Genomic DNA, 23163 nt, shown 5'->3' with positions numbered 1-23163 from the left:
CAGAGGTGCGAAGGGAGTGTCCAGGAGCTGAGGCCGTCACATCTTGGGGAAGGAGGTGAGTGGGGGAATGGAGAATTTGAGGGGGCAAATCCCATTAGGATGCTCTGGTTTGCCCTAAACAGTGGGACTAAGCCGGGACAGCCCTCTGCAGGTGAACGAGGAGGAGGGAGGGTTCTGTATGCCTGCCTTTCCCCACTCGAGACTGGCCATCCTGAAAACGCCAGCCAGACCCTTCCGTGTCGGACACAGAGATGCTCCCCCTCGTGGGTAGGTGGAGCTTGACTCAGTGGCCCTGGAGTCAGGAGAGACACAGGCATCTGGGCAGCCACCTCCCAGGACGCCTGTCTGAACAGGGTGTTTTCTTTCCTGTCCAGACCCACAGGGGTCCCGGGCCGGGCAGTTTCCTCAGCAAAAAAGCCTAAAGCGAGCCATGGGGTCACTGAGCCCAGAGAATCCTCCTAAACACGCCAACACAGCTCCACGCACGTGCTGCCTTCCTGTGTGCGATGCGCATGCGCGGCCGGGAGCCAATCAGAGCAGAGCTTCGGGGACTGGCGACGGGCCAGCGCGCAGAGAAGCCGGGCTTGATGGGAGCCCAGGAAGAGATGACCGACCGCGATGTGCAGGATGGATTGGAAAGGGGGTAAGAAGTACCACCTAGGACACCTTTTTTTTTTAAGATTTTATTTATTTTATTTTTAGAGAGGGAAGGGAAGGAGAGAAAGAGAGAGAGAAACATCAATGCGCGGTTTGCTGGGGGCCGTGGCCTGCAACCCAGGCATGTGCCCTGACTGGGAATCGAACCTGCGATGCCTGGTTTACAACCCGCGCTCAATCCACTGAGCTACGCCAGCCAGGGCCCAACTAGGTCACTCTTATAAGCATCTCTGAGAGGGCCGGCTTCGCCTAGGTGCTGTTCCTCCTATTATTTTTGAGGCTTTGGGGATTTCAGTAGATTGTCAAAGGTCATTCCGAGCCAGGCTGTCCAACTTCCGGCCGGGCCCCCTAATCACCCCACTACATTTAAACCAGGACGGGAAAGGAGACTGGGCTCGGGGGAAGGGCAGGTCAACCAGCTGGCGGCCACAGGTGCAGGGAGAGGGATGGACGGCCAGGGGAAGCCAGCTTTGTCACAGCAGAGTTTAATGTGCCAGCTGGAGGCGGCGCTGGCCAGCAGGTGCATTCTCAGAGCTGGCCTTGGCAACTGCAGATGGGAATTAAAAAAAAAAGGGAATTCGTGGAGGTGATCTGTTAGTGCAGGAGGCTGCCTGGGGAGAGGAGCCGAGGACAGGAGGGCGGAGGGGGAGGGGAGCCCGGTCCAGGTTCCCCCCTCCAAGGCAGCGAACGTGAGCGGGAGGAGGGCCTGAAAGGTGGCGCAGGCTATTCCAGAGTCCCTGCGGGTCTCCGCAAGCACTGCCCACCAGCCCACATGGCCGGTCGCCCGGTGAGACGGGCCGCAGAAAACCTCCAACACCACAGGGACAGGGGCACACGGACAGATGGGAGTGACGCCGGTTCCCCTTCGCAGGTGAGACTCCCGGGTTCTCTCCAGGATGCAGCCAGAACTGTCCCGGGGCAGAGCTTCGGGGCGAGGTGCCCCCGCCGCGGTGTGCTGGTTGGTGCCCAGGGGAGGCAGAGCAGGGCTGGGGTGGGGACGCTCCCTGGAGGGAGTCCTGCGGCCAGCGGCCATCCAGAAAGGCTGACTCTGAACCGTGCAGCCCCACAGAGAGCGAGCTCTGAAACTGGAAAGGGTGGGCCCAGGCCCCCCGCCCCCCTCCGGTCTTTGCAGACCTCTTCCATCCCTTCTTCCATCCCTGCCCAGCAAAGGAGCCCTGGCAAGGGTGGTTCTCTGGAAGGAATCGCCTCCAGACAGATTCCCCTGGTGGGGCTCCAACACCCTCCACCACACCCTCCCTTTGGCAGGTGGCTGGTGTATATCAGGGCGTGGCTCCCAAAGTTTGTCCCTGAAAATTTGCCTGTGTCCCAAGGCCTGGAATGCTAGGGGGTCTCATTTGCCCCTTTTCCAGCTCATTGGTATCCCCACTATAAGACTCCCCTTCCCCAGATTACCAGGCACCAGCCTGCACACCCCCCTGCCCATAGCCACATCCTGGTGGCCCCGGCCTGGGGGAGGGCTGGAGGGGACCCCTGGGGCGTTTCTCCCTGTCACAGAGCGAATATGCCGACCTCTCAGAACCAGCACCCTCAGCCAGGAGGCCCTGCGCCCACTCAGCAGAGTGCTGCCCACCCCCACCCCCATGGGGTCCCCCAGGAGCCTCCTCCTTCCTCCAGCTGTTAAACTGTCTGTAGTCTGGCAGCTGATGAGACCTCGGGGGCTGTGGGAGGACAGAGGATGGAGGGCGGGGGGCCAGCACAAAACAAAGCCCATTTCAACACAGCGACAATGGACCACACAGCAAGTGCTCTGGGGAGTGACATAAATATATTTTGGAAGCTGCCAGTGCGCTCGGACCCCGGTGCCCACCCACGCCTCTCCACAGACCCGCTCCACCCCCTTCTGTCTTTCCGGGCTGCGGCACAGGGGTCAGAGGGGCCTCTAGGGAGATGGGGTGGGAGTGGCCTCGGGCCAGGCAGAGCACAGAGAGTGGCAGCGTCACCCCTCAGGGCTGGGTGGGAGGGCTGTTATCTCCAGCCTGGCCCCTCAGGGCCTTCCCGCAGGGCCAGGGGGACCGGAGTGGGGGTGGGGTGGGCTATGGAGGACACAGAGGTGCAGGCAGCCCACACCCCGGCCTCGCTCTTCCCTGTCCGTCCCAGACCTACTACTCCGCTCCCACAGCGTGTGGGCTGGGCGCCGAGGGCAGGTGGGAGGTGAGGTGTGAGGACAGAGGGAGGGACAGGTGACCGGGGCCCCCGCCAGGCACTACAATCAGGAGGGGGGTGGGTGGAGGAGGGGGCAGCAGGTCCACAGAAGGTCAGGGGGCGGGAAGGGGCAGCTGCCCCGGCCACCGGAGCCAGAGCCACTAACAGCCCAGCAGCTCCACGCGCAGGGTGATGCGGTTGTGCCAGGACACGGGCAGGATGCGCACGAAGCGGGCCAGGAAGGGCGTCTCAAACACGTTCTTCTTGTGGGAGTTGTTGTCCAGGTTGCCTGGGAAGACCTGGGGGCGGAGAGGGCGTCAGGAGGACCCCCGAGCGGGCCCGCCCACCCAGAGTCCCAGGCCCGACGCGCAGGGCACCCCCCGGCGTGGCGCGGGGCGGGCGGCAGACAGACACTCACCTTGCTCTCTTCGGCCCCCTCGTCCTTGTACTCGGTCCAGGTCAAGCCATCGTCACTGTGGGCCACCTTGTAGGCTGCCACATACTGGATGTGGCCGAAGTCTCGGGCCCCCTGCGTGATGATGCCGGTCACTTGTTTCTGGGAGCCCAAGTCGATCTACAGAGAAAACAAAACAAACAAAAAAACCTGCATTTTCTTTGCTTGGACCCTTTCCAGTGCAGTGGGAAAAGGCAGACACCCAGAGACGTGAACTGTAGTTTGGGAAAGGCTACTTCACTTGGCAGGGCCTCAGTTTCCTCATCAATAAAATGGGCATAAATACCACCGACTGTCGGACCAGACACAGTGAGGCAATGTGGGGCAGCGGAGCTCCGGCTTCGGAGCCGGGGCCCTGGCCAACCCCCCCTGCCCCCGAGGCCCCCTGCAGGAAGCCGGCTCCACAGGCTGATGCTGTGTTCCTTGGGGCCCAGAGACAGACGCTCTGGCCCCAGTCCCTGACCGCCCTGGGCGGCCAGCCACCAGCCCCTGCGCACGCAGGGCAGCCTCGAGGCCCAGGGGGCAAACTCAACGCACCGCCAAGCAGCAGGTGAGCCGGGCAGGTCCTCACCCCGCCAGGACCCGGCTTCCTCCCGTGGAACCCGAGTGGAACCCCTGGGGTTCCGAGATTCGCTTGTGTTTCCCAGTGTAGGCCGAGGGCTGTCCCCTGGGGTGCCTCAGACACCGAGTCAGAGAGCACGTGCTCTGTGCTCCGGCAGAGAGGTCCCGAGGTGCCTGTCTCAGGTGTCCCTCCTCCACCCGGGCCTGCTGTCTGTCCGTGGGCCTGGCCTTGTCACCCTGTGCTGGCCAGGGGAGGTGGCTCCCCCTGACACACACACACTCACACGCCCTTCCTCCATCCAAAGCAGCACTCAGCATCCCCCTCCGCCTTGGAATTACTTGGAATTACAGAATCGGGAGGAAGGTGGGGCACTTGGCAGGAAGAAAGGGAAAAAACAAGGCTTTTCGGAAATTCCCTCGTGGGGAACAGAAGCCTGGGCTGTGAGGAGGTCAAAGGCCAGGCGGCCTCACCCGATCCCGCCCAAGGGGCCCGGCCCACCTGCAGCCACTCGGAGGCCGAGTTTCTCTCCGCAGTCCAGGCGTTGAACTTGCCCTGCTTGTCCAGCCGCGCGTAGAAGGGGTACCAGCTGAAGGAGTTCACGCCCCAGGTCTTGTAGGTGCTGGAGGCCGTGATCTGCCCGTCGGAGATGGTGTAGTCCTTCAGGCCCAGGGGCTCGGAGCATCCTGCCAACAGGGGGCTGTCACTCAGATCTGGGGTCCACGGCCCCCCAGGGGCGTGAGCACAAGGCGACGCGGGAGAGAGAGCTGTGTGGATCCGACCGGCCCCTGACATCCTCTCGGACGACAGCCAGAAGTGCCTGCGTTTTAGAGCCAAACCACCCTCCTTCCTCACTGCCCGCCCCACCCGCTGCTCCCCCTAGCCGGCTGCCCTCAGCTCCCACCCCCACCGCCTGACATGTCTCCTTGGCACCAGGGCAGGCCCTGATCCACCGCTTCCTACCCTCCTTCAAGGCCTGACTTGTGAGACACCTCCTCCAAGAAGCCTGCCCTGACCACCTCCCTTGGGCAGGACTCGTCCCTCCTCTGGACAGATGGCATGTCCTCCATCGCTCCTACAGTACTGCTGAGTCCTGGGACTGTCGTCCAGCACGTGAAGAACAACCCTCTCATGGACTCAGTGCTTACTTCAGTCATTTTTATCTACCACCCAGAGACCTGAACAAAGAGATTGGCACCCCCGTTTACCAGATGAGAACACTGAGGCCGAGAGACAGACGCTGTGCCAGGTCACACACACGAACCCCTGATCGCCACACTGTGACATCACCTCCACACCGTCCACACGCCCACCCAGGGCCATGCTGCCTAGTGGAGGCCCATCGGAGAGCGCGGCTCCAGCAGGCGGACGGAAGTCAGAGCCGGAAGGACCCCCCACCCCTGCCACCTTCATTCTGGTCTTCACCACGCTGCTGTCTGTGTCTCTGGCTTTCTTTTCTTCTTCTTTTTCCTTTTCTTTCCTTCCTTCTTCTTTTTTTTTTTTTACTTAATCCCTTAACCTTTTGCACCCAGAAGGCAATTCCTTAACTTCCCACTTAAATGATTAGGCTCAAAATGTTGGCAGTGACCCTTGGAGCTCATACTATAAAACATAAAAAGACTCAACCCAGCCAGGCACACAGAACTCGGCTCTGAGGGCTCCTGGGTGGTGTGGGAAGTGGGAGACCAGGAAGAAGGGCCTCGGGGGGCAAAGGGGGCACAGAGGGTGGGTCTTGGTAAGATGAGCAAGGCAGAGTGCGATCTCCACTCTGCAGTCTGCCCTCCAGTTCCGCCAGTGGCCAGCAGGTGGCACTGTGGCCGCAGAAAGAGGGAGCTGCTTCGTAGCTGGCAGCTGGCACCCTGACCACCCGCCCCCCACCCCCACCCCGACCCTCCCACCCGGTGAGTTTTTTTCCTGGCTCACAGGAAACCTGTCCCTTTCTGGTCCCCCATTCCTCTCTCTGGTGCTGTCTCTGGCCACGGCAGTAGGAAGCGCCAGCTCCAGCCCTACGACCCTGGAAGCCCCATGGTTCTCTTCCATGCAGGCAACAGGAGGTTGGGGGCAGGGAGAGGAGCAAAGAACCAGATGGGTGGGTGTTCGAAGCCCTGGGATCTATACCAAGTTTTAATACCTACAAGCTGCGCGCCCTTGATACATAATTTATCTGGGCCCCGCCACCCTCACTCACTCACCAAGCATTTACCCGGGCTCTGGGAATGACGGCCAGCCCGGCCCCCTGCTCCCCTGGAGCTGACATCTGCCCGGCGGCAGCACGAACCCTACACGCTCCAGGAGCTCGGGGCGCCGATGAGGATAAGTGAAAAAATACTTCGAAAACGGAGGCGGCGTCTCTCTTGCTCTCTACCCACCGGAATGCCGTGGGTCGGCAGAGAGAGAGCGCCTGGGCAGGGCTGGGGGTCCCTCTGGGGTGCTGGGGCCGGCTGAGAAGGGAGGCCGTGCCCGAGGCTGGACCACAGCCCCCCCGCCCCCGGCCGCCCGCACTCACCGTTCAACTCACAGCCGAGGAGCTCGAAGCGCAGGGTGCAGCTCCAGTGGCAGGTCACCGGCACCAGCCGCACGTACTGCGCCTCCAGGGGGGCGTCCAGCATGTTGGTCCTCAGGCCGTTGTTGTCCACGTTGCCCACAAATATCTGGGAGGAGGACGAGGTGGGTTGGGGGAACGGTCAGTGTGGGCAGGCCCCTTCGCCTCTGGCCCGAGGGGCGGGGGAGGGGGCCGAGCAGAACCACCGGGGGGCTCGGCCCGCCTCTTGCCCCCACCTGATATCCTCAACAACCCAGGGTCCCCTGGCCACACCTTCCCGGGCCATCGGTGCCTGGGCATAAACTACCCTCTCTGTCACACGGGGCCACCTGCAAGTCACAGGGTGCCTCTGTGCAGATCAGGAAAAGGCACTTGACTGTGACGATTTTCCCACAACACATGACGTCTACGCTGGGAATGGTGCTCGCCTGCTTGCGGCGTCCTGGCGCTGGGTGTGAGCTGCACCTCTGTGCTCGGGGGCCCCTGCAGGCTCAGCCCACACCCCAGCCCCACCCCCCCACCCCCAGCCACGCTTGATGGGCCTCTGAAGCCTTCTGAGGCTCACGATCCCCATCGATAAAGTGGGGTCATTACTTGTAACCACAACTCACGGAACAGTCTGGGCTTCCCTGTCTCTGGGGGACCAGGCTGCACCTGAAGAGCCAGCTCACGGCCATCCACCCAGGGCACCCTCGCCCTGCTGGGGGCCCTCAAACAACGCCGCAGCCCCAGGCACGCTGACCACAGTCCCTCCTTAGGGCCCATGTGGCCTCACCTTGTCTCCAAAGCCCCCGTCCGCCTGGACGAACTCGAACTTCCTCCCGTTGAGGCTGTACGCCACCTTGAAAGTCTTCACGAACTCGGCGCTGCCCGCGCGGCTGGCGCCCTGCGTCACCACGCCTGTCACCCGCATCTTCCGCATCAGGTTCACCTGGACCCAGACGGGCGGGCGGACAGGACACTTACAGCTCCCTCGTCCCCTGTACCCCCTCCCCTGCCCCACCCGGAGAAGGGACAAAGCAGGCAGGACAAGGGACGGAAGCCTTCCCATCCCGCCCCCGCAGGGCTGTGGACCCAGGGCTCCGGGAAGCACCTGAGGACAAACGAGGCCCCTGTCCCCGCCCCGGAGAACTCGCCCAGTGCAGACAGGCCCTGCACAGCCTGGGTCCGCCCCCCGCCCCCCACCCACCCACCCATTCCAGGCACCCCCAGGCTGCCCTCCACCAGACACTTCATCTGAGGGAACCTGCTTGCTCCCTTGCTACGGGGACCCCCATATGAACCCTCCCATGGTGGCCCCCAAAGGCAGGCACGCCGTTGCCCCTGCTCCCCTCCCACGGTGCCACCCGCTCCGGGGCTGTCCCCTCCTCACCTGGATCCAGGGCTTCTTATCGTAGTTGCTGGCCGTCCAGGCGTTGACGATGCCCGAGCGGTGCAGGCGGGCCAGCTCCGGGGCCCAGCGCTGCAGACCCATGAAGCCCAAGAGCATGGACGAGGCGGAGATCTGCCAGTTGGCGATGGCCCCGGTCTCCATGCCCAGCGGCATTCTGCAGACTGCAGGGAGGGAGGGGGGTGGCAGTCGGCCGGCCCCCCGAGCAGGTGGCGCCCGGAGGACAAGAGATGCAGACGGTGGGGCCCCCGCTGAGGGCCCAGAGCAGAGAGCACAGAGGGACACGGTGGCCCCAGAGGAGACCCCAGGAGGAGGCGGTGAGGGGGAGGGCGGCGGGCAGAGTCACGGGGGTAGGACCCAGGCCTGTACACATGATGCGGCTGTGACAGCAGCCTCCCGCCAGGAGGGCCACCAAGCCCAGCCCCGCCCTGGCTGCCCAGGTTGGCCCTGGGAGGAGGGGCCCCTCAGTAAGGCCATAAGCACATCTGTGTGGGGTTTTCTAGAATCCCACACGGCAGGGGTTTCCTGGGTGGGGCGTGAAAGCCATCCTGTGTTGTCTCGGACGCCCCTGCCCTGTCCGCCTGCCGGTCCTGACCCAGCCACTGGGAAGCTGCCCCAACCAAGGCCCCTGTCACCTTCACCATCACCCTGGCAATGCGGTGGGGGGGGCGGGGGGAGCCATTCTCCTGGCCCCCAGGCAGAGAACCCAGCAGCAGTGGCAGATCGCCCCCCTGCCCTCCCCGGGCTCGCGCAGGGGCAGTGAGGTGTGAGTGGGGCCGGATGCCGGAGCCCAGAGCCGGCCAGCGGCCGAGCGGAGGTCTGAACCAGGTCCGGCCTGTCCTCACGCCCCATGTGTCCGCACCTTAGGGCCCAAGCGTGCATTCTCTAGGCCCGTGGGACCCTTGTGGGCTCCCGGGAAACACGGCGCGTACCACCAAGGGGCCTCGAAGGTCTCTCCGAGGGGCTGTTCTACCTCTGTGGTCGCCTCCTGCCCCTGCCCCAGGTGCCACCAGCCAGGAGGCTAGGTGGGTACTTCCACCTCAGGCACACCCACGGTTACCCCGGCTCCCAGCACAGTAATTAGAGGGCCCACCTGGCTGTCGGCTTTGGCGAGCCCCCCGCCATACCCCTCCCACACGCCGCTCCACCCCGGGCGTCCAACACGCTGGCCTCAGCCCAGGGCCCCGGCTCCCAGCCAGCTGGCCCAGGCCTCCCTCCCCCTTCTGGAGGTCAGCAGGGTCCCCGGATCTGCCTGAGGGGAACCGCCTGCGTCCTCGGCCCGAGACACTCAGTGAGAGAGAGGCCCAAAGGCCCGCAGAATTCTCCCCCGCCCCCCAACACCCGGCCCTGGGCCTGGCTGCCGGCTTTCCAGGAGAGCCCTGGCCTGGGGGGAGGGGCTCCCGAGCGGCCGGGAGTGAGGACGCTGAGAGCCACGACCGCGGGCAGCGTCAGCTGGGCACCGTCCCAGGACCATTCCGAGGCTGTGGCCAGGGGGATGACCGAGCAGGCCAGGCCAGGCCAGGCCAGTCAGCCCCTCTGCACAAGCCCGGCCCCTGACCGCTGGCTGGGAGGGGAGGGCCCGCCAGACCAGGGCCCTCTCCCTGCTCACCAACCTCGGCCGGGGCCGCAGGTCACACGTGGGCCGGGAGCCGCCCCACCCCGGGACTCGAGCTCCATGTACTGACCCCCTGGGCCCCAAAAGGTCAACGACATGTTTGTTTTCCCCTCTTGGTAGAAAAACCCCAAGACTTGACCCTCATGCTATTTGTCTGGTTCACGGGGCCCCAGGCAACCGCACTGTCGGGACTGCAGGGGCCCCCATCACCCTCGGGGACATCAGGCCCGGCCTGCAGCCCCGGGAGAGAGGGCCAGGCAGAAAGAAGCCAGGGGAGCAACCACGGGACCCCGGCCAGTCCCTGGCCTCACTGGGGCCCGGCCCCACCTCCATCTCCCCAGGAGGCCCTGACGCAGGAGTAAGGCCAGACTCGGCCCAGCGGCCGGGACTGTGGCTTGGGGCTGTGCACCCGCCCCCCCCCCCAGATGCTCACCGGTCTCACAGTGGATGCCTGTGTAGCCTTGCGAGCACTTGCAGATGTACTGTGTGAAGACATCCCCGCGCTGTGACTCATCAGTCACCTGGCATTCGGCATCGTGGTGGCAGGGGTTTGGGAAACAGGCACCTGGGGAGGAGGAGGCAGGTGAGATGCGCAGGTGATCAGGAAGGAGCTGGGGACAGAGGCAGACAGCAGCATGCACCTAGCCCAAAAGGACCCCCTGCCCAAACTCAGCCCACTGCCCGTCTCCCTCCACCATCCCCTCCCCTCCCCCCCACTCTGCCTGAAGGAGCCCAGACCAGCCTGGCACCAGGGTCGGTCGTGTGTAGGTGCATCTGCCCCCGCAAAGGAAGCACCCAGCTTTTCAAGTGGCTCGGGAGCTTCCGGGCCAATGCTGGCTGACAATGGACAGCTACTGGGGACACTGTCCCCTTCAGGCCAGGCCAGTAGTAGCTCCACCCAGCAGCCTGGGCCGCCACTGGAGCTAGAGGTGGGGTGGCGGGCGCAGCCCGGGGCGGGTACCTGTCTCAGTCTCGTTGCAGGTGGGGCCCGAGAAGCCCTCGGGGCAGAGGCAGTAGAAGGGGAAGTTGTGCTGGCCCACCAGGCAGGTCCCACCGTTCAGGCACTCGGGTTCACACAAGTCACCTGTGGGGGCAGCTCTGGCTCAGGACGATTTGTTCATGCAATAAACATTAGGCGGGGAGGGGCAACTACCAGGAACGTGCGAGCTGGGCCCCCCAGACAGAGAAATCAGGTGTCGTCCAGGCCCCAAGAAGCCTCGGGAAAGAGGCGGACAAGCCAATGGGAGCGACAGGCGCCAGGCGCTCCAACAGAAGCCTGCACGAGGGGCCCCTGGAAGTGTGGTTTGTGCCGAGGAAGCTGCGGTTTCGCGGAGGAGGGGACAGGCGCACTGGCCTACGAGGCAGAGTGGGAGCGTGCCACGCTGAGGAGTGAGGGAAGAACACTCTAGAGCCCTGGCTGGCGTAGCTCAGTGGATTGAGTGTGGGCTGGGAACCAAAGTGTCACAGGTTCGATTCCCAGTCAGGGCACATGCCTGGGTTGCAGGCCATGACCCCCAGCAACCGCACATTGATATCTCTCTCTCTCTCTCTCTCTCTTTCCCCCTCCCTTCCCTCCCTAAAAATAAATAAATAAAATCTTTAAAAAAAAAAAGAAGAAAAAAAAGAACACTCTGGAGAAGAGCAGCAGCAGCAGAGAGCGTGGCATGCTGGGAGAACAGTAAGACGTAGCTGGACAGGGCGGCCGGGGCCAGACGGCGGGGCCAGCGAGAATGACAGGGTCAGACTTTTCCACCTGCCCACCAGGCGCTCGCGACCTTCTCTCCTCCTCCCCACCACGGTCCGCCAGGAAAAAAGACGCCAGACATTCATTCCCGAGCCTGAGGCGGGGAAGGTGGGACCTGGCTCCACGTCGGAGAAGGGAGCTGTCACCTGTGCAGATGGGACCCGCTCGCCGGGGCTGGGGAGGCGTTTTGTGGCGACGAGAAGATCCCTCCGGCTGCTGGGGGGCAGTGGGACAGGACAGGACCGGGGAGGCGGGAGGCAGGACAGCTTCAGGAAGGCCACCCCAGGCCTCTGGGCGAGAGGGAGCCAGGAGGAGGAGAGAGGAGGGCAGGCGGACTGGAGAAAGGCTGGGCCAGGCCCTCGGAGGTGGAAGGAGGGCTGGTGGACATTGCAGCTTCCGGCCGGGGGCCTCCTGGGAGACCGGTGTGCGATGCTTCCCGGGGCCCTCGGCCCTGGTGACCTGGATGAGCCCGGCGCAGGAGGGTCCTCTGACCTCAGCGTCCCCGAGGGCTGCCCGAGACTCCACGCCCGCCTGGGGCCACACGTGAGAAACATCTTTTCTTCCCCGCAGTTTCGCCCTGCGGGGCTGGAGGGCCCCCCGGAAACCCCAAAGCCCCAGAGCTGGGTCTGGGCTCCGGGGAAGGGAGTACCGTTACTGAGCAATGGAGCCCTCAGAACGCCACCGCGGTGCGGGCCTCAGGAGCTTAGGCGGCTCCCTCCAGAAGAGCTATTAGTCACTGGCTTTAAATAGCAGATTAATCCCCTCGCCTGACCTGGCTGACGGTGGCTCAGGCCACGGAGTTTTGGGAATGTCCAGCGTCCCGGGCTCCTATCCCAGCAAGGTCCGAAGGCGGATCCTCCTCCTCCTCCCAAAAGCGCCCCACCCCAAACTGCTCCAGGGCAGAGCGGTCCAGCGGAGAAAAGGGAAAGGTGTCCCTTCCTGGCCGGCCTTAGGCTGACTCACCTGCGGGCAGCGGTGGTGGCCCGGGTGCTTCCCCCTCCCAGGAAAAGCCTGATCCCTCCCTTACTAAACCACACTTGGGATTTCAGGGTCCTACCCTCTGGGCAGATGTCACCAGAGACATTTTATCAAGGCTCGGGCTGCAGGGTCTGAGAGGAAGGGAAAGGGACAAGACCCAGCCGCCTCTCAGGGCTTCCGGGAGAGCCACCAGCTCCCCAGTGCGGGGGAGTCTGGAGTGCCCTTAGAGGCTTCCGCTCGGGGCGCGGGGGGTCAGGCAGTCTCAGGGCGCAGGGCCAGGCCTCCGCGGGGCTCCACCCCCTCCCTTGCTTCAGTCAATGCTGCTTCCATGAGAAAACGATGGAGGGGTGCCCGAGGAGTCCCTATCACCCTTCCACCCCCTTTTCCCAGCCCCGGAGGGGGCCTGTGTGGCCCCACGGTGAAGGGGATGGGGCATCCCCCGGACCCCGCCTGCTGCTGGAGGCCCGGCGCTGCTGGGAGGCCTCCTGGGCGGGGGAGGAGGCCCCAGGAAGATACTGCACAGCAGGCCAAGGCCGTGGAAGGAGTCGGGGGCCCGAAGCTGGCCGCAGCGGGAGGCAGCCCGCTTCCAAGCCCTTCCCCAGGCTCCGTAGACGCCTCCGTGGCCCCATCCAGAGCCTCCCATCCCACCCGCTCCCCAGCCCTCCCTCCTCTTGGCCACTGGACATGAGGGCGGGCGGAAACGGACCGGCGACCAGGGCTGGCAAGGGACTCGCAGGAGAAAGTTGGCTGAAGACCTATCAGTGCACGAGTCGTAGGAACTTACGGTGGGGAAGGCGCCCACGAGTCTGTCCCGGTCCAGTGGCCTCACTTTACAGGTGGGCAAAGAGGGGCCCTACACGGCGGATCCCTTCGTGATGGGTCAGCCACCTCCGTGGGGATGCCCGGCTGTCACCAGTGTCCCGAGCCACCGCCCAACGCTCTAGCCTCTCTCGCCGGCCGAACTTTCCACCTCCCCGGGGCAGAGACAGCGGGAGAGACCGCAGGAGAGACGGAGCACAGCCGCCCGCCCGCCACCCCACCGGGGCGCAGCCCGGGAAGTCGCCCCTCTGCCCTGCCGGCCCCGGCGGCGACTCTCCGCCCAAGTTTGTCAACAGCGGAGGTGGAGGCAGGGCGCCGCACCGAACTTCCCAGCGCAGAGGAGGGGCGAGAGCGCGGAGGGCGGCGCGATCACTCACCGGAGCCAGCGAAGAGGCCGGAGGCGCAGAGCAGCACGCCGCAGAGCGCCGCCAGCGGGCGGGGGCCCGGCATGCTGAGGGTCGGGCTGCCGAACGAGGTGCGGGTCTGGGATCGGGCCGTGCGGACCGCGGGGCTCTCACTCCTGCTCCTGGACAGGAATAAATCGGGCAGCGTTGCACCTCCCACGGGCCCACGGGCTCCGCCCAGGCTGCCTGCGGGAGGCGGACTCAGGGCGGGGCTGCACGCCAGAGTGAACCGGGGGGACCCAAGGGTCCCCGCCTCCCGCCGGGCCACGCCCCGCGTTGCCGCTGGGGCCGGGAACCAAGCCCCCAACTCTAAGCAGGCTAGACAGGGACGGGCTCAGATGGGGTTGTTTGGGTTTTAGTAGTTGTCGTTGTTTTTCTGAATTATTTTAGACTTAAATAGCTAAACCTTACTCATCATAATGAGATGTACGAGTACAACGAGCAAGGCGTACCCCCCACCCCCACCCGGCTTCGCTTATCAGACGGGCAAGCAGCGAGGTCTCGGTCGCCAGGGCCGGGCGGCGGGGAACAGGCCCCAGCACGCTGCGCGGGAGGGAGTGTGAATCAGCTCAGCTCCCCGCAGCCGCTTGGCCAGACCCGTCCAAGTGACAAGGGCTGAGACCGTGAGACCCGGCGAGTGGACTCGCAGGGATTCATCCCACGGAAACGCACGTGTGTGAAATGACACGCGTGCAGAGAGGGCACAGCATATCATGCCTGTGACATGGGGGTGAAAAGCGAAGGCATGTGTCAGAGCGGGGGTGGGGGGGGCCACCCAACGAGATCTGTGGGGAGAAGCCTCGGGCAGGACACCCAGGTCCGGGCTGAGCAGCTCAGCGGGTGGTGGCGACCGGCGGAAATGCACGGCCTCTGGCGTCAGCCGTCTCACCCACCCCCCACCCCCCGGCGCGGGCGAGCTCCTGACCCCCAGACGTGGGCGCAGTGCCCGGCACACAGGAAGCGCGTGCCCTGAAGTGTCTGTGGGATGAGCGACAGGACTGTCCCCGCTGGGCAGAACCGACCGGACCGAGGGTGGGGAGGTGCGTGCAGAGCAAGCAAGTGCACACAGGAGGAGGAGGGCGGCCCAGTGACCGCGACTACATACAGTGGGGGGGGGGGCCCATGGGGGGTGGCCAGAAAGGGCCCCCTGCACCTGGAGGGCTCTCAGCAAAGGACCCGGGTCAGGAGGACTCTGTAGAGGACCAGGGAGGAAGGGGGACCTCGAAGCTCAGCGCTGTCTCTCAGACGCCGGCTCATGATCACTGCCCAGCGCCTTCCAGCTCCATCCACGGAGAGGCTGCCTGGGCCAGCGCCTCTGCCGCCTCCTCCTCCGCCTCCGCCTCCCAGCACCCGTGGGCACAGGCATCCCCTGAGCTCGCAGGACCGCACAGCGGCCCCATGCCCACGCCCTCCCCTCCCCTCGCACGCCCGCCCTCCCTCCCGAAGCCACCGCGCCGAGCGGCACGCGGTGTGATCTGGGAGCAAACGTCCCTGCCCCGGGACCGAACAGCCGGCTTTTGTTTACGAGCCAAAGGCCAGGGGCCAAGGGGCCAGCGCTGGGGAATAGACACGCTTTTAAGTTTCAAAAGGCAGAAGTGTTTTCTCGCGGAAACCAAAAAGGTGGGTCAGGTTCTGAGGTTCCTTTATGTGGTTTGGGGCTTCAATTAACCACTGTCCTGCCTGGTTTCTCTGGCAGCTGCCCCCCGCCCCGACTAATTTTCCCTCCTCTGACGCCGGCAGCCAGACGCTCGGAGCCAGCCAGCGGTCTCCCGTCCACCGCGGAGCGGTCTCCTGACACACCTTCTTCCCGGTGCGCCCGCCAAGCCTGCAAGCTAGGTGCCCCGCACGGGGCAGCTTGCGGCCGGCGCCTGGATTCCGGCCCCGGCTTCGCACCTTACCTGCCTGACGGCCTCTGTCTGCCAAGCTGCTGGTCAGGAGCCTTCTCTTTCTTCATTCAGAGCCCATCTCCCTTCTCCCTTCCCCGAGAGGCTAACGACATGAAGCGGCTTCACCGCCCCACAACGGCTCCAGAAGCCTGCATCTGCTGTGGAAAAACAAAAAAACACGCCGACACCTGCGTCGGGTATTGGGTTTGCACAACGGAAAGGAAGTGAAAGGAACGCCCCAGGAAGGTCTGTTTTTGCAGGGCTCCACTCAAAGCCTTTCTAACCGGGCCAGCTGGACATCTGGACAACCCATCTCCAGCCCGAGCCCAGAGCAAGGCCGCTTCCAGGGGAACGTCAAGTCCTTGCTCGGAAACGGAACACGGGAAGGCCCGGGGCGAGAGCCCGAAGCTGCGCAGGGTCGGGGGGGGCAGCAGAATGCAGGCCAGGAGCCTGTGTCTGGCCGACCCCCCCCCCACCAGCACCAGTGGCCTCCCCAAATCCTCCCCCCTTCCCATCCCACAGCTGGAAGTGAGGCAGGTGAGGAAGAAGCCAGGGAAATTCCTCGGCAAGTCAAAAGGGGGAAACCGAGGCGGGCAGAGGCGCACACTGGACGCGAGATTCACAGCCAGAGGATAAAGCACAAGGTCTTGTGTTCCCTGACGGAAGGCACTTAGGAGCAAAGGGTTTACGCATTTCCAGGCCGTGCCAGGGCCAGCTGGCCTCGGTCCCCGTCCCTCGCTGGCGGCGTTCTTTAAAGGTGGAACTGGCCAGAGAGTGACCCTGACCCCCCCAGACGCTCATTTTGATGAGTCAGCATATTGAAGCCGATGACTGTTGTATGGAGACCCTCCCCTGAGACCGCCCCTGAAATTCCCGCCTTTGGAAATGAGGATGCGGGGAAGCCCGTCCCGGCGGTCCCAGGAGCCTGCCTGCGCCCCTCCTTTTCTCGGCCGTGTGTGTGTGTGTGTGTGTGTGTGTGCGCGCTCCCCTTCTCCTAAACTCCGAGGGTCCCCATGAGACTTGCACCCGGGGAGCAGACGGCCGTCCCAGGCTAAACCCCCAGGACCCGTCTCCAGGGCCGCCTGGCCTCTGGCTGCTCCGTGAGTCCACGCAGCCCCAGGTGGCTCACTCCTTTCCTGCGGCGCTTCCACAGGCCGGAAGGAGCCCCGCCTGGGCTCTCCCCTGCTGCTGCTGCTGCTCCTGCCCCAGGCCCTTCCTGTGTTTCACCGCCCCCAGCTGTAACAGCCATTCTCTCGAAATCACCTGGGCTCGGACTGTGAAATCTTTCCTGCGTGAAGTCAAGAGCCCACACACCAAAGGCTGGACCGAAGCAGTCCCACTCTGGCCCGGTCCCTTCCTGGTGACAGAAGAAACTCTCTTCGCGGGCCTGGGGGCCTTTCCCACGCAAAGGACCCCCGACCAGTTCGGGAGCTGGGAGTTGTCCCTCTCTTAGTCACTGGCCCCCTGTTCAAGCCGGCAGTTCCCATTTCCTTTTTTTTTAAAGATTTATTTGTTTTTAGAGAGAACGGGAGGGAAGAAGAGAGGGAGAGAAGCATCGATGTGTGGTTGCCTCTCACACACCTCCTACGGGAGACCTGGCCCGCAACCCAGGCATGTGCCCTGACTGGGAATCTAACTGGCAACCCTTTGGTCTGCAGGCCCGTCCTCAATCTACCGAGCTACACCAGCCAGGGCTTATTTCCCCACTTCTTTCAAGAAAAAAGTCACCCTCTCAATGAACTGAGTTGTCAGCTATTTTGCAAGGTTGCCAGTGAACAGGTTGGTTGGCCCAGCCTCCCCCAGATTCCAAAGGTACCCCCGAGTCTACAGGGAGCCCGGCCCAGCTGCGTGGGGCAGCCTCCTCAGCAGAGAGGGGACACTGGCCTACACCTCTTGCCTCCAATCCAGCAACCTCCCTACTGCAGTCATTCATTCATTCATTCATTCATTCAAAAATAGTCACCAAGCAAGCGCCAGGCTGCATGGTGTGAGGACCCACTCAAAACCCCAGAGTTGGTATAAAGAATATTTTAAGTGGAAGACATTTGAGATTCAACAGATACAAAAAGCACCTTTCCCTGTCTGAGTAAAAACAGAAACTTCTGGGTGGAGGGGGTTGGGTGGAGGCAGGCAAAGTGGGGAGACAGCAGGGGCATCTGCAACAGTGTCGACAACCAAGGAAAATAAAATAGGAACTTCTGGGAAATGAGGACAGCCGGCCGTCCACTCTCCCTTTGGGGCTGGCCGGCTCCCTGGAAAGAGACCAGGAGTCCACCCGCCATGAGCCCCTCCTCTGGAGGGGTTTCCTGGCCCCGGAGGGGACGGAAAGACCACTTGTATCTCTAGAGGCACAAACATGATCACATTCTCGTGTCCCCTTTTCCGCTCCCGAAGAAACATACTCGTTCTTCACAAAGACGCTTTTTACTCCCGTTCCCTTTCCCCTGCAGAGTTAGACATATAAGCCCCTAACCCTGACCCCTACTTTGAGTTACTCCTCCTTGAGTAATTCGGTGTGTCCATAAAGTCTTTTCTCTGGCTAATCTGCTTTTTGTACATTGAATTCGCGGGCCCTCACACAGATGCAGAAGCTAAGAGCGGAGAAAACAGGTTTTTCTGCCCCCAGCAGTGATTCGGACTCCTTCTTGCTTTGCCTCCGGTTCTTGGCAGGGCCTGGAGCCCCTAATCACCTCGCCTCTCACCCGGGGCCTGGGCCCGTGGGGGCACCTCAGCTCCGAGCCTTGCTCCTCCCACCCCACAGCCGGCCCTTCCTCCCCCAGTGCCCGCTGACCTCGGCAGCCGGCCTCCCGGGCACATGGGCTTCGGGCCAGGAGCCGCTCCTTCCCCAGCACATCCACAGGTCAAAGGTATGTGTCTTTTTGGAATTTAGATTCCAGTGCCTGTTTGTCTTTCTAGAATCTAGAACGCTGATGCACGCCCTGGGGGCTCCTGCCAGACCCTTTGGCGCACCGTGGGTCTCCCCAGCCAGGAGACGCGCAGAGAAGCCCCTTCCTTTCTCTGATAATCGAGCTCAGCATTGCGAATGAGACGCCCGCGCGTTTCCAAAGGGCAGACATTCACTCTCCAAAACAGTGTTGCCTGTATAACCCGCAGTAGGAACAGGGCGCTGTAACCAGCGCGGCTGCCTCTCGGATACTGAGGAAGCTCTTCACACCGCCCCCGCCCCGGCCCCCACGGCCTGCGGGGAATGGGAAAGGGCCCCCAGGATCCCAGCCCCAGGCAGGCCGCTCTCCTGCCACACACGCAGACAAGCGGCTGAAGCTTTGAGATGACCACTTGTAAAGGCGCCGTCGCATTCTCAGCCCTCCCCCCGCCCCTCCGCCACGCTGGGGGGGGGGCATTCTTTCCGGCGGTGATCTCCGTGTTTGGGAATGTGAAGTTGAGATGTGTGAACGTGTGAGACATCCGTTCAGTTGGAAACAAAACTCTTCCGGGAGCCAGCTGCCCCGGGCCGATAGAGAGGTGTGAAAATCCTCAGCTCTAAGGGGGCCCTCGGGCTGTGAAAACGGGGCCCTCCCTCGGGGGCAGGCCCAGGGAGAAAGCAGAACCTCCGTGTCGGCAGCTGCGGGCTCTGCCTGGGGCTCCCCCCATCGTCCAAGAACAAAGGGCAGGAGGGAACCGATAACGTAAGAAACGTCCGAACCTGTAAGGCTTTTATGAGCTTATTGGAGCCAAACTGCCAGGAAGCAAAACCTCGAGGGACTGAGGAAGTGCTCCAGAGAATGGCAGTTTTGCGTCTTATTTTATACATTTCAATCAAAGGAGGAAGCCTATGGGGGTTACGTGAAATCCACTGGAGAGAGATTAGGGACGGGAGAAAAGAGACCGGGTGGGAATGGATAAAAAGCAAACACAGAATAGACCCCTACTTCTTTTGCATTTGTGGGTAAAGGATAGTTAACAATTAACAAAGGACTGGATAAAAAGTTAAAAAAAAAACACAACAGAATAGACACCTACTGCCTTTGCATTTGTGGGGGAAAGCACAGTTAACAATTAACACGATCATGATGACAATGAGACAATGAAGGGTTTTGTGGTCGGGGCTCCGGGGACAGAGACTGTGCCCTGAGGGGTGGGGGAAACCACCCCACAGTCAAAGGCACCTCATCCTTAGATGCAGAAAGACAGGCTGAGTTAACGTACAGAGTGACCTCTGTCAGGGCAGATACTCGCCTAGGGGAGGGCGACCCTCCCTCCAAGGCTCGCTTTCAGTTAGAGAGTTTTAATTTCAGGCCATCCTGTGTGGTTGCTTTTGATCTCTGAGTTGGGAAGGCCGCCCTGCGGCCTCCCCAGCGCTTGTCGGGCTTAGTTCTGTGGCCCCTCTTTGGTCCACAGAACCGGGAGGTGCCGAGTGCCTACTGGCCACAAGGAAACATCGGGGTATGCAAAGGCCCTGGGGTTCTGAGGCCTCCGACCGGGGAATGACCCTGTGGCTCTCCCAAACGAGGACCCACATCATGTGTGGGGCCCAGTGCAAATGGAAAACTCGAGACCCTGCGCTCAAAACGCAGCATGAATGTCCTGATGGTGGCGGGGAGCTGAAAACCAGCGCGGGTCCTTCTAGGTGAGGGGCCTTCTCCCGGGACGGCACAGGCCTCGCACCCATGAAGCCGCCTGGGGCGACCTCGAGGTTCCTTCCCTTCCCTCCGATTGCCGTGCTTCTCCAAAGGCTGACGTCAAAGGACATCTTTGTGACCTGCACAGGGCCAGGTGCCTAGAAGGGGCTAAAACTTGTTTTGTTCCCACATCCTTTCTTTATCCGCAAGATCGTTACAAACGTTACCGAAAGCTTCCCATTCGCAAACTCTTGATTAACTGGAGTCCTGCCTCTGTTTCAAAGAGGACCCGTCTTCCAGCCGCTTCACTCAGTACCCTGTTTCAAGTCACAGAGACCTGGGGCTGCCGACTCCCAGAACCCGCATCCCTACCCCAGGCATCAGCCCATTCACTCCTCTCGCTTTCTTCCACGGATGGAATCCTAGCCACGTTTTTCCTTCCAGTTATAACTCTCGAGAAGGTATTACAGATCCTGCCCCCTATCTGGAAAAAAAAATCCCACTAGTCAGTCACGAGTTTCAGACGGGCACAACGTTACTTTCCCTGGGAGGACAGGCTCGGGCGGAGACCCACGCGGCCCTCTTCCGCTCCGGGGTCCCTTCCTATCCCCCTTCTGTCCTCTCCACCCTCCCTTCCAGCCTGGCTCTGCCCTGGCAGCCGCCCTGGGTGGACACAAGAAACGTCCAAACATGCAGGGAATTTTTATGAGGTTATCTGAGCCGCACTGACGACACTTGCCAGGAAGCGAAATCTCAACGGCCTGAGGAGATGCTCTGGAGAACGGCAGTTTTGCAGCTTATTTTATACAGGCTCCAGCACAGTTAACAACCACCCCCCCTTTTTTATTACAAACTCTTTTATTACAAAACCATAAGCATGCAATTCTCTAACAATATCACGCTCAAGCACACCATGTGACATTTTAGGTGAAATGTTCAAATGGAAACTATGCCTTCTGACACCCACATTATGACCCGACCAACCGCACTCAGGCAGGCCTTACTTCTGCCGGACCCTGTAGAATCGAAGGAGGAGCCATAAGGAGGATAACATGAAAGCTATTGGTGGTAGTCTAAGGGGGTGGGAAAAATCAAAGCAGGGAAATCGCTGAGACTGGATAAAAAGTAATACAAACAGGCACATACCTTTTTTACATCAGCTGGGAGAACAGCTAATTAACATTTACTGCACAAGAGATGGCATTCGGGGAACAAGGTAATAGCAAGGGTAGGAAGAGGCTAGGGAAAGTCCTTGGCAAGTGGAATGGGGAAACTGAGACAGGCAGCTGAGCACAATGGCCAAGTAATTCACGGCCAGGTGTGGATGGTCACCAGGGCGGAGGGCCCCCAGTGCCTGGCAGGGCGCAAAACTGGAAAAAGGAGCTCACCCCCAGGGTAACCTCTTCCCCTCCAGCCTTCCTCCCTGGAGACAACATCTAGGATACAACACCCAGGCCTCAGTTGTGTTTCAGCTCCAGGCCCAGAAAAGCAGCAAAAACCATGTAGGAGATGCCAGGACCAGCTGCAATGGCTGATGACCCCCTGCCCTACCACTGGCCAATCAGAGGCGACCATGACCCTGAAAGGACACACGTGGAGAACTGGTGGATATTCTGCCGAAACTCTTCCCCAGACCTCCCCTAAAAGTCCTGCCCGCAAGAGAGACAAAGGCCTCAAGACAAAGGACTGCGGGGAGCACCCCACGCCACTCCCTTTCTCCTTGTCTTCCTCCACTTCTTCACAGGCACGCATCTCCTAACCTCGAAGGAAACGGGCAGCTGGCAGCCTGTCCCAGACTAAACCCCTGAACCCGTCCCCAAAGCCCCCTTTCCTCTGACTTCCCAGTGAGCCGAGGCAGCCCAGCCCAGGCTCTCCTGTTGCTTCTTCTGTGCTAAGCTCCTCCTTGTTTCCCTGTCCCCAGCTTTAACAAATGTATCCTCGTAGTCACCGGGGCTCATGTTGTGAAGTCTTTCCTACACAAAGTCAAGAACCCACAAACAACCAGTGGCCCTAGGCAGACCCACTCAGGGCCAGACCCCTGTCCCGTAAAGGGGGGGTTCCGTGGTCTCATGCTTTGGTGCATGGTTGTGCCCCCAAGGAGTCTGGAAAAGGCTGTTACTTGACATTTCAAAGATATGTCATCTTAGATGCACAAAAACAATACACAAGCTCACCTAAGGTGAAGACTGACTTTTCCACCAGGGGCTGGTGTAGCTCAGTGGACTGAGTGCCGGCCTGTGAACCAAAGGGTCGCTGATTCGATTCCCAGTCAGGGCACATGCCTGGGTTGCAGGCCAGGTCCCTAGTAGGAGGTGCATGAGAGGCAACCACACATGGATGTTTCTCTCCCTCTCTACCTCCCTCCCTTCCCCTTTCTCTAAAAATAAATAAATAAAATCTTTAAAAAAGAAAGACAGGACCAGCAGCTGGGACTGCATACTTCACACCCCATGTCTCTTCACGTGCCTTCCTGCAGAAGCTCCAATACTTTTCAACTCAGGGATCCCAGCAGAACTCTGAAAACCCATTTTCTCTTTGAAGTAGCAAGTGGAGGGAGGCCCCTTTATGGCCTAATCCCCCCCTCCCATGAATGTGAGGAGAGGGGGTCGCCCAAGGCCATCCCCCTTGGAGTGACAGTCCCCTACTTGCTTCCCCATTATTGTCCTGGGTGACCCCCTCCGCCACCACCCCCCACCCCGAGAATTGGCAGCCTCTCTCTCGCTCATTCCAAACACCCTGACCGCTGTCCCTGCTATTGAAATCTCCCTCCTGCAGTGCCTCCCTCCATGAGGCCGCCACCAGCTGCCCACTTGGAATGGGTTCTGACATGCGTCACGCTGCTCGATCACCAAAGTGCAGGCCTTGCATCCAGAACACTGGGTACCCCTCCTTGCCGTCCCCCAGAGGTCAGGCCCATTGCTGAAGACCCCTGGGCCATGTTTCTCCAATGCCAGGTTTAGGGGCCTACTTCTCCGAGGGGAGGACTGTGGACCCCAGCATCACAAAGCCCTAGTCTCTTCCCACTCTGCACGTATTTCTGCTCTTCCAGTAAAACTTCTCCCATTGGAGAACTTGGCTGTTGGGCACCCTCGCCTCCAAATCTCGTAATTGTCCTGCGGGCCCGGAGAAGACAGATTCATTAGACGTGAACCTCGAGAAGGAATTTATCTGCTGAGATGAAACTCCCCCATGGTCAACTGAGGGCCCAGATTTTATAAATCATGAGAGTCTTTACAGGGGCTTCTCACATATTCTGTGTACCTGGAAGGATCTCTGAATTCTCGGCTTGCCACGGTTTGCCCACTACTTCAGGACCTTTGAGTCAACTCGCACAAGAAGTTCCTGGTTTTGTCTTTTGACCAATGGACTTCG

The 23163-nt window shown here is 61.5% G+C and overlaps 1 protein-coding gene across 1 annotated transcript; it reads right to left on the bottom strand.

Annotated features, from left to right (window-relative positions):
- Positions 1-2424: 2424 nt before the first annotated feature.
- MFGE8 (milk fat globule EGF and factor V/VIII domain containing) lies at positions 2425-15369 on the bottom strand. Its single transcript, XM_045824923.1, has 10 exons — positions 15224-15369; positions 13299-13447; positions 10342-10464; positions 9814-9945; positions 7748-7929; positions 7151-7306; positions 6340-6484; positions 4335-4519; positions 3239-3394; positions 2425-3119 (listed from the first exon to the last, which is right to left on the bottom strand). Exons 1-10 carry the CDS (start codon positions 15277-15279, stop codon positions 2982-2984), a joined length of 1422 nt encoding a protein of 473 aa, XP_045680879.1. The 5' UTR covers positions 15280-15369; the 3' UTR covers positions 2425-2981.
- Positions 15370-23163: the final 7794 nt, after the last annotated feature.

This window comes from Phyllostomus hastatus, unplaced genomic scaffold (assembly GCF_019186645.2).
Source record: "Phyllostomus hastatus isolate PE091 unplaced genomic scaffold, TTU_PhHast_1.1 phas_scaffold_555, whole genome shotgun sequence".
NCBI lineage: Eukaryota > Metazoa > Chordata > Mammalia > Chiroptera > Phyllostomidae > Phyllostomus > Phyllostomus hastatus.
The sequence above is the reverse complement of the archived record's forward strand: the minus strand, read 5'-3'. Positions and strand labels throughout refer to the sequence as shown.

Excerpts from the sequence above, each read along its gene's own strand:
- MFGE8 (XM_045824923.1), bottom strand. The coding sequence starts at position 15,279 with ATGAAGAAAGAGAAGGCTCCTGACCAGCAGCTTGGCAGACAGAGGCCG. Across the intron at positions 10,465-13,298 it reads CGGCCTCTTCGCTGGCTCCG|GTGACTTGTGTGAACCCGAG; the intron begins GTGAGTGATCGC and ends CTGCCCCCACAG. Across the intron at positions 6,485-7,150 it reads ACGGGGGCTTTGGAGACAAG|ATATTTGTGGGCAACGTGGA; the intron begins GTGAGGCCACAT and ends TCCTCCTCCCAG.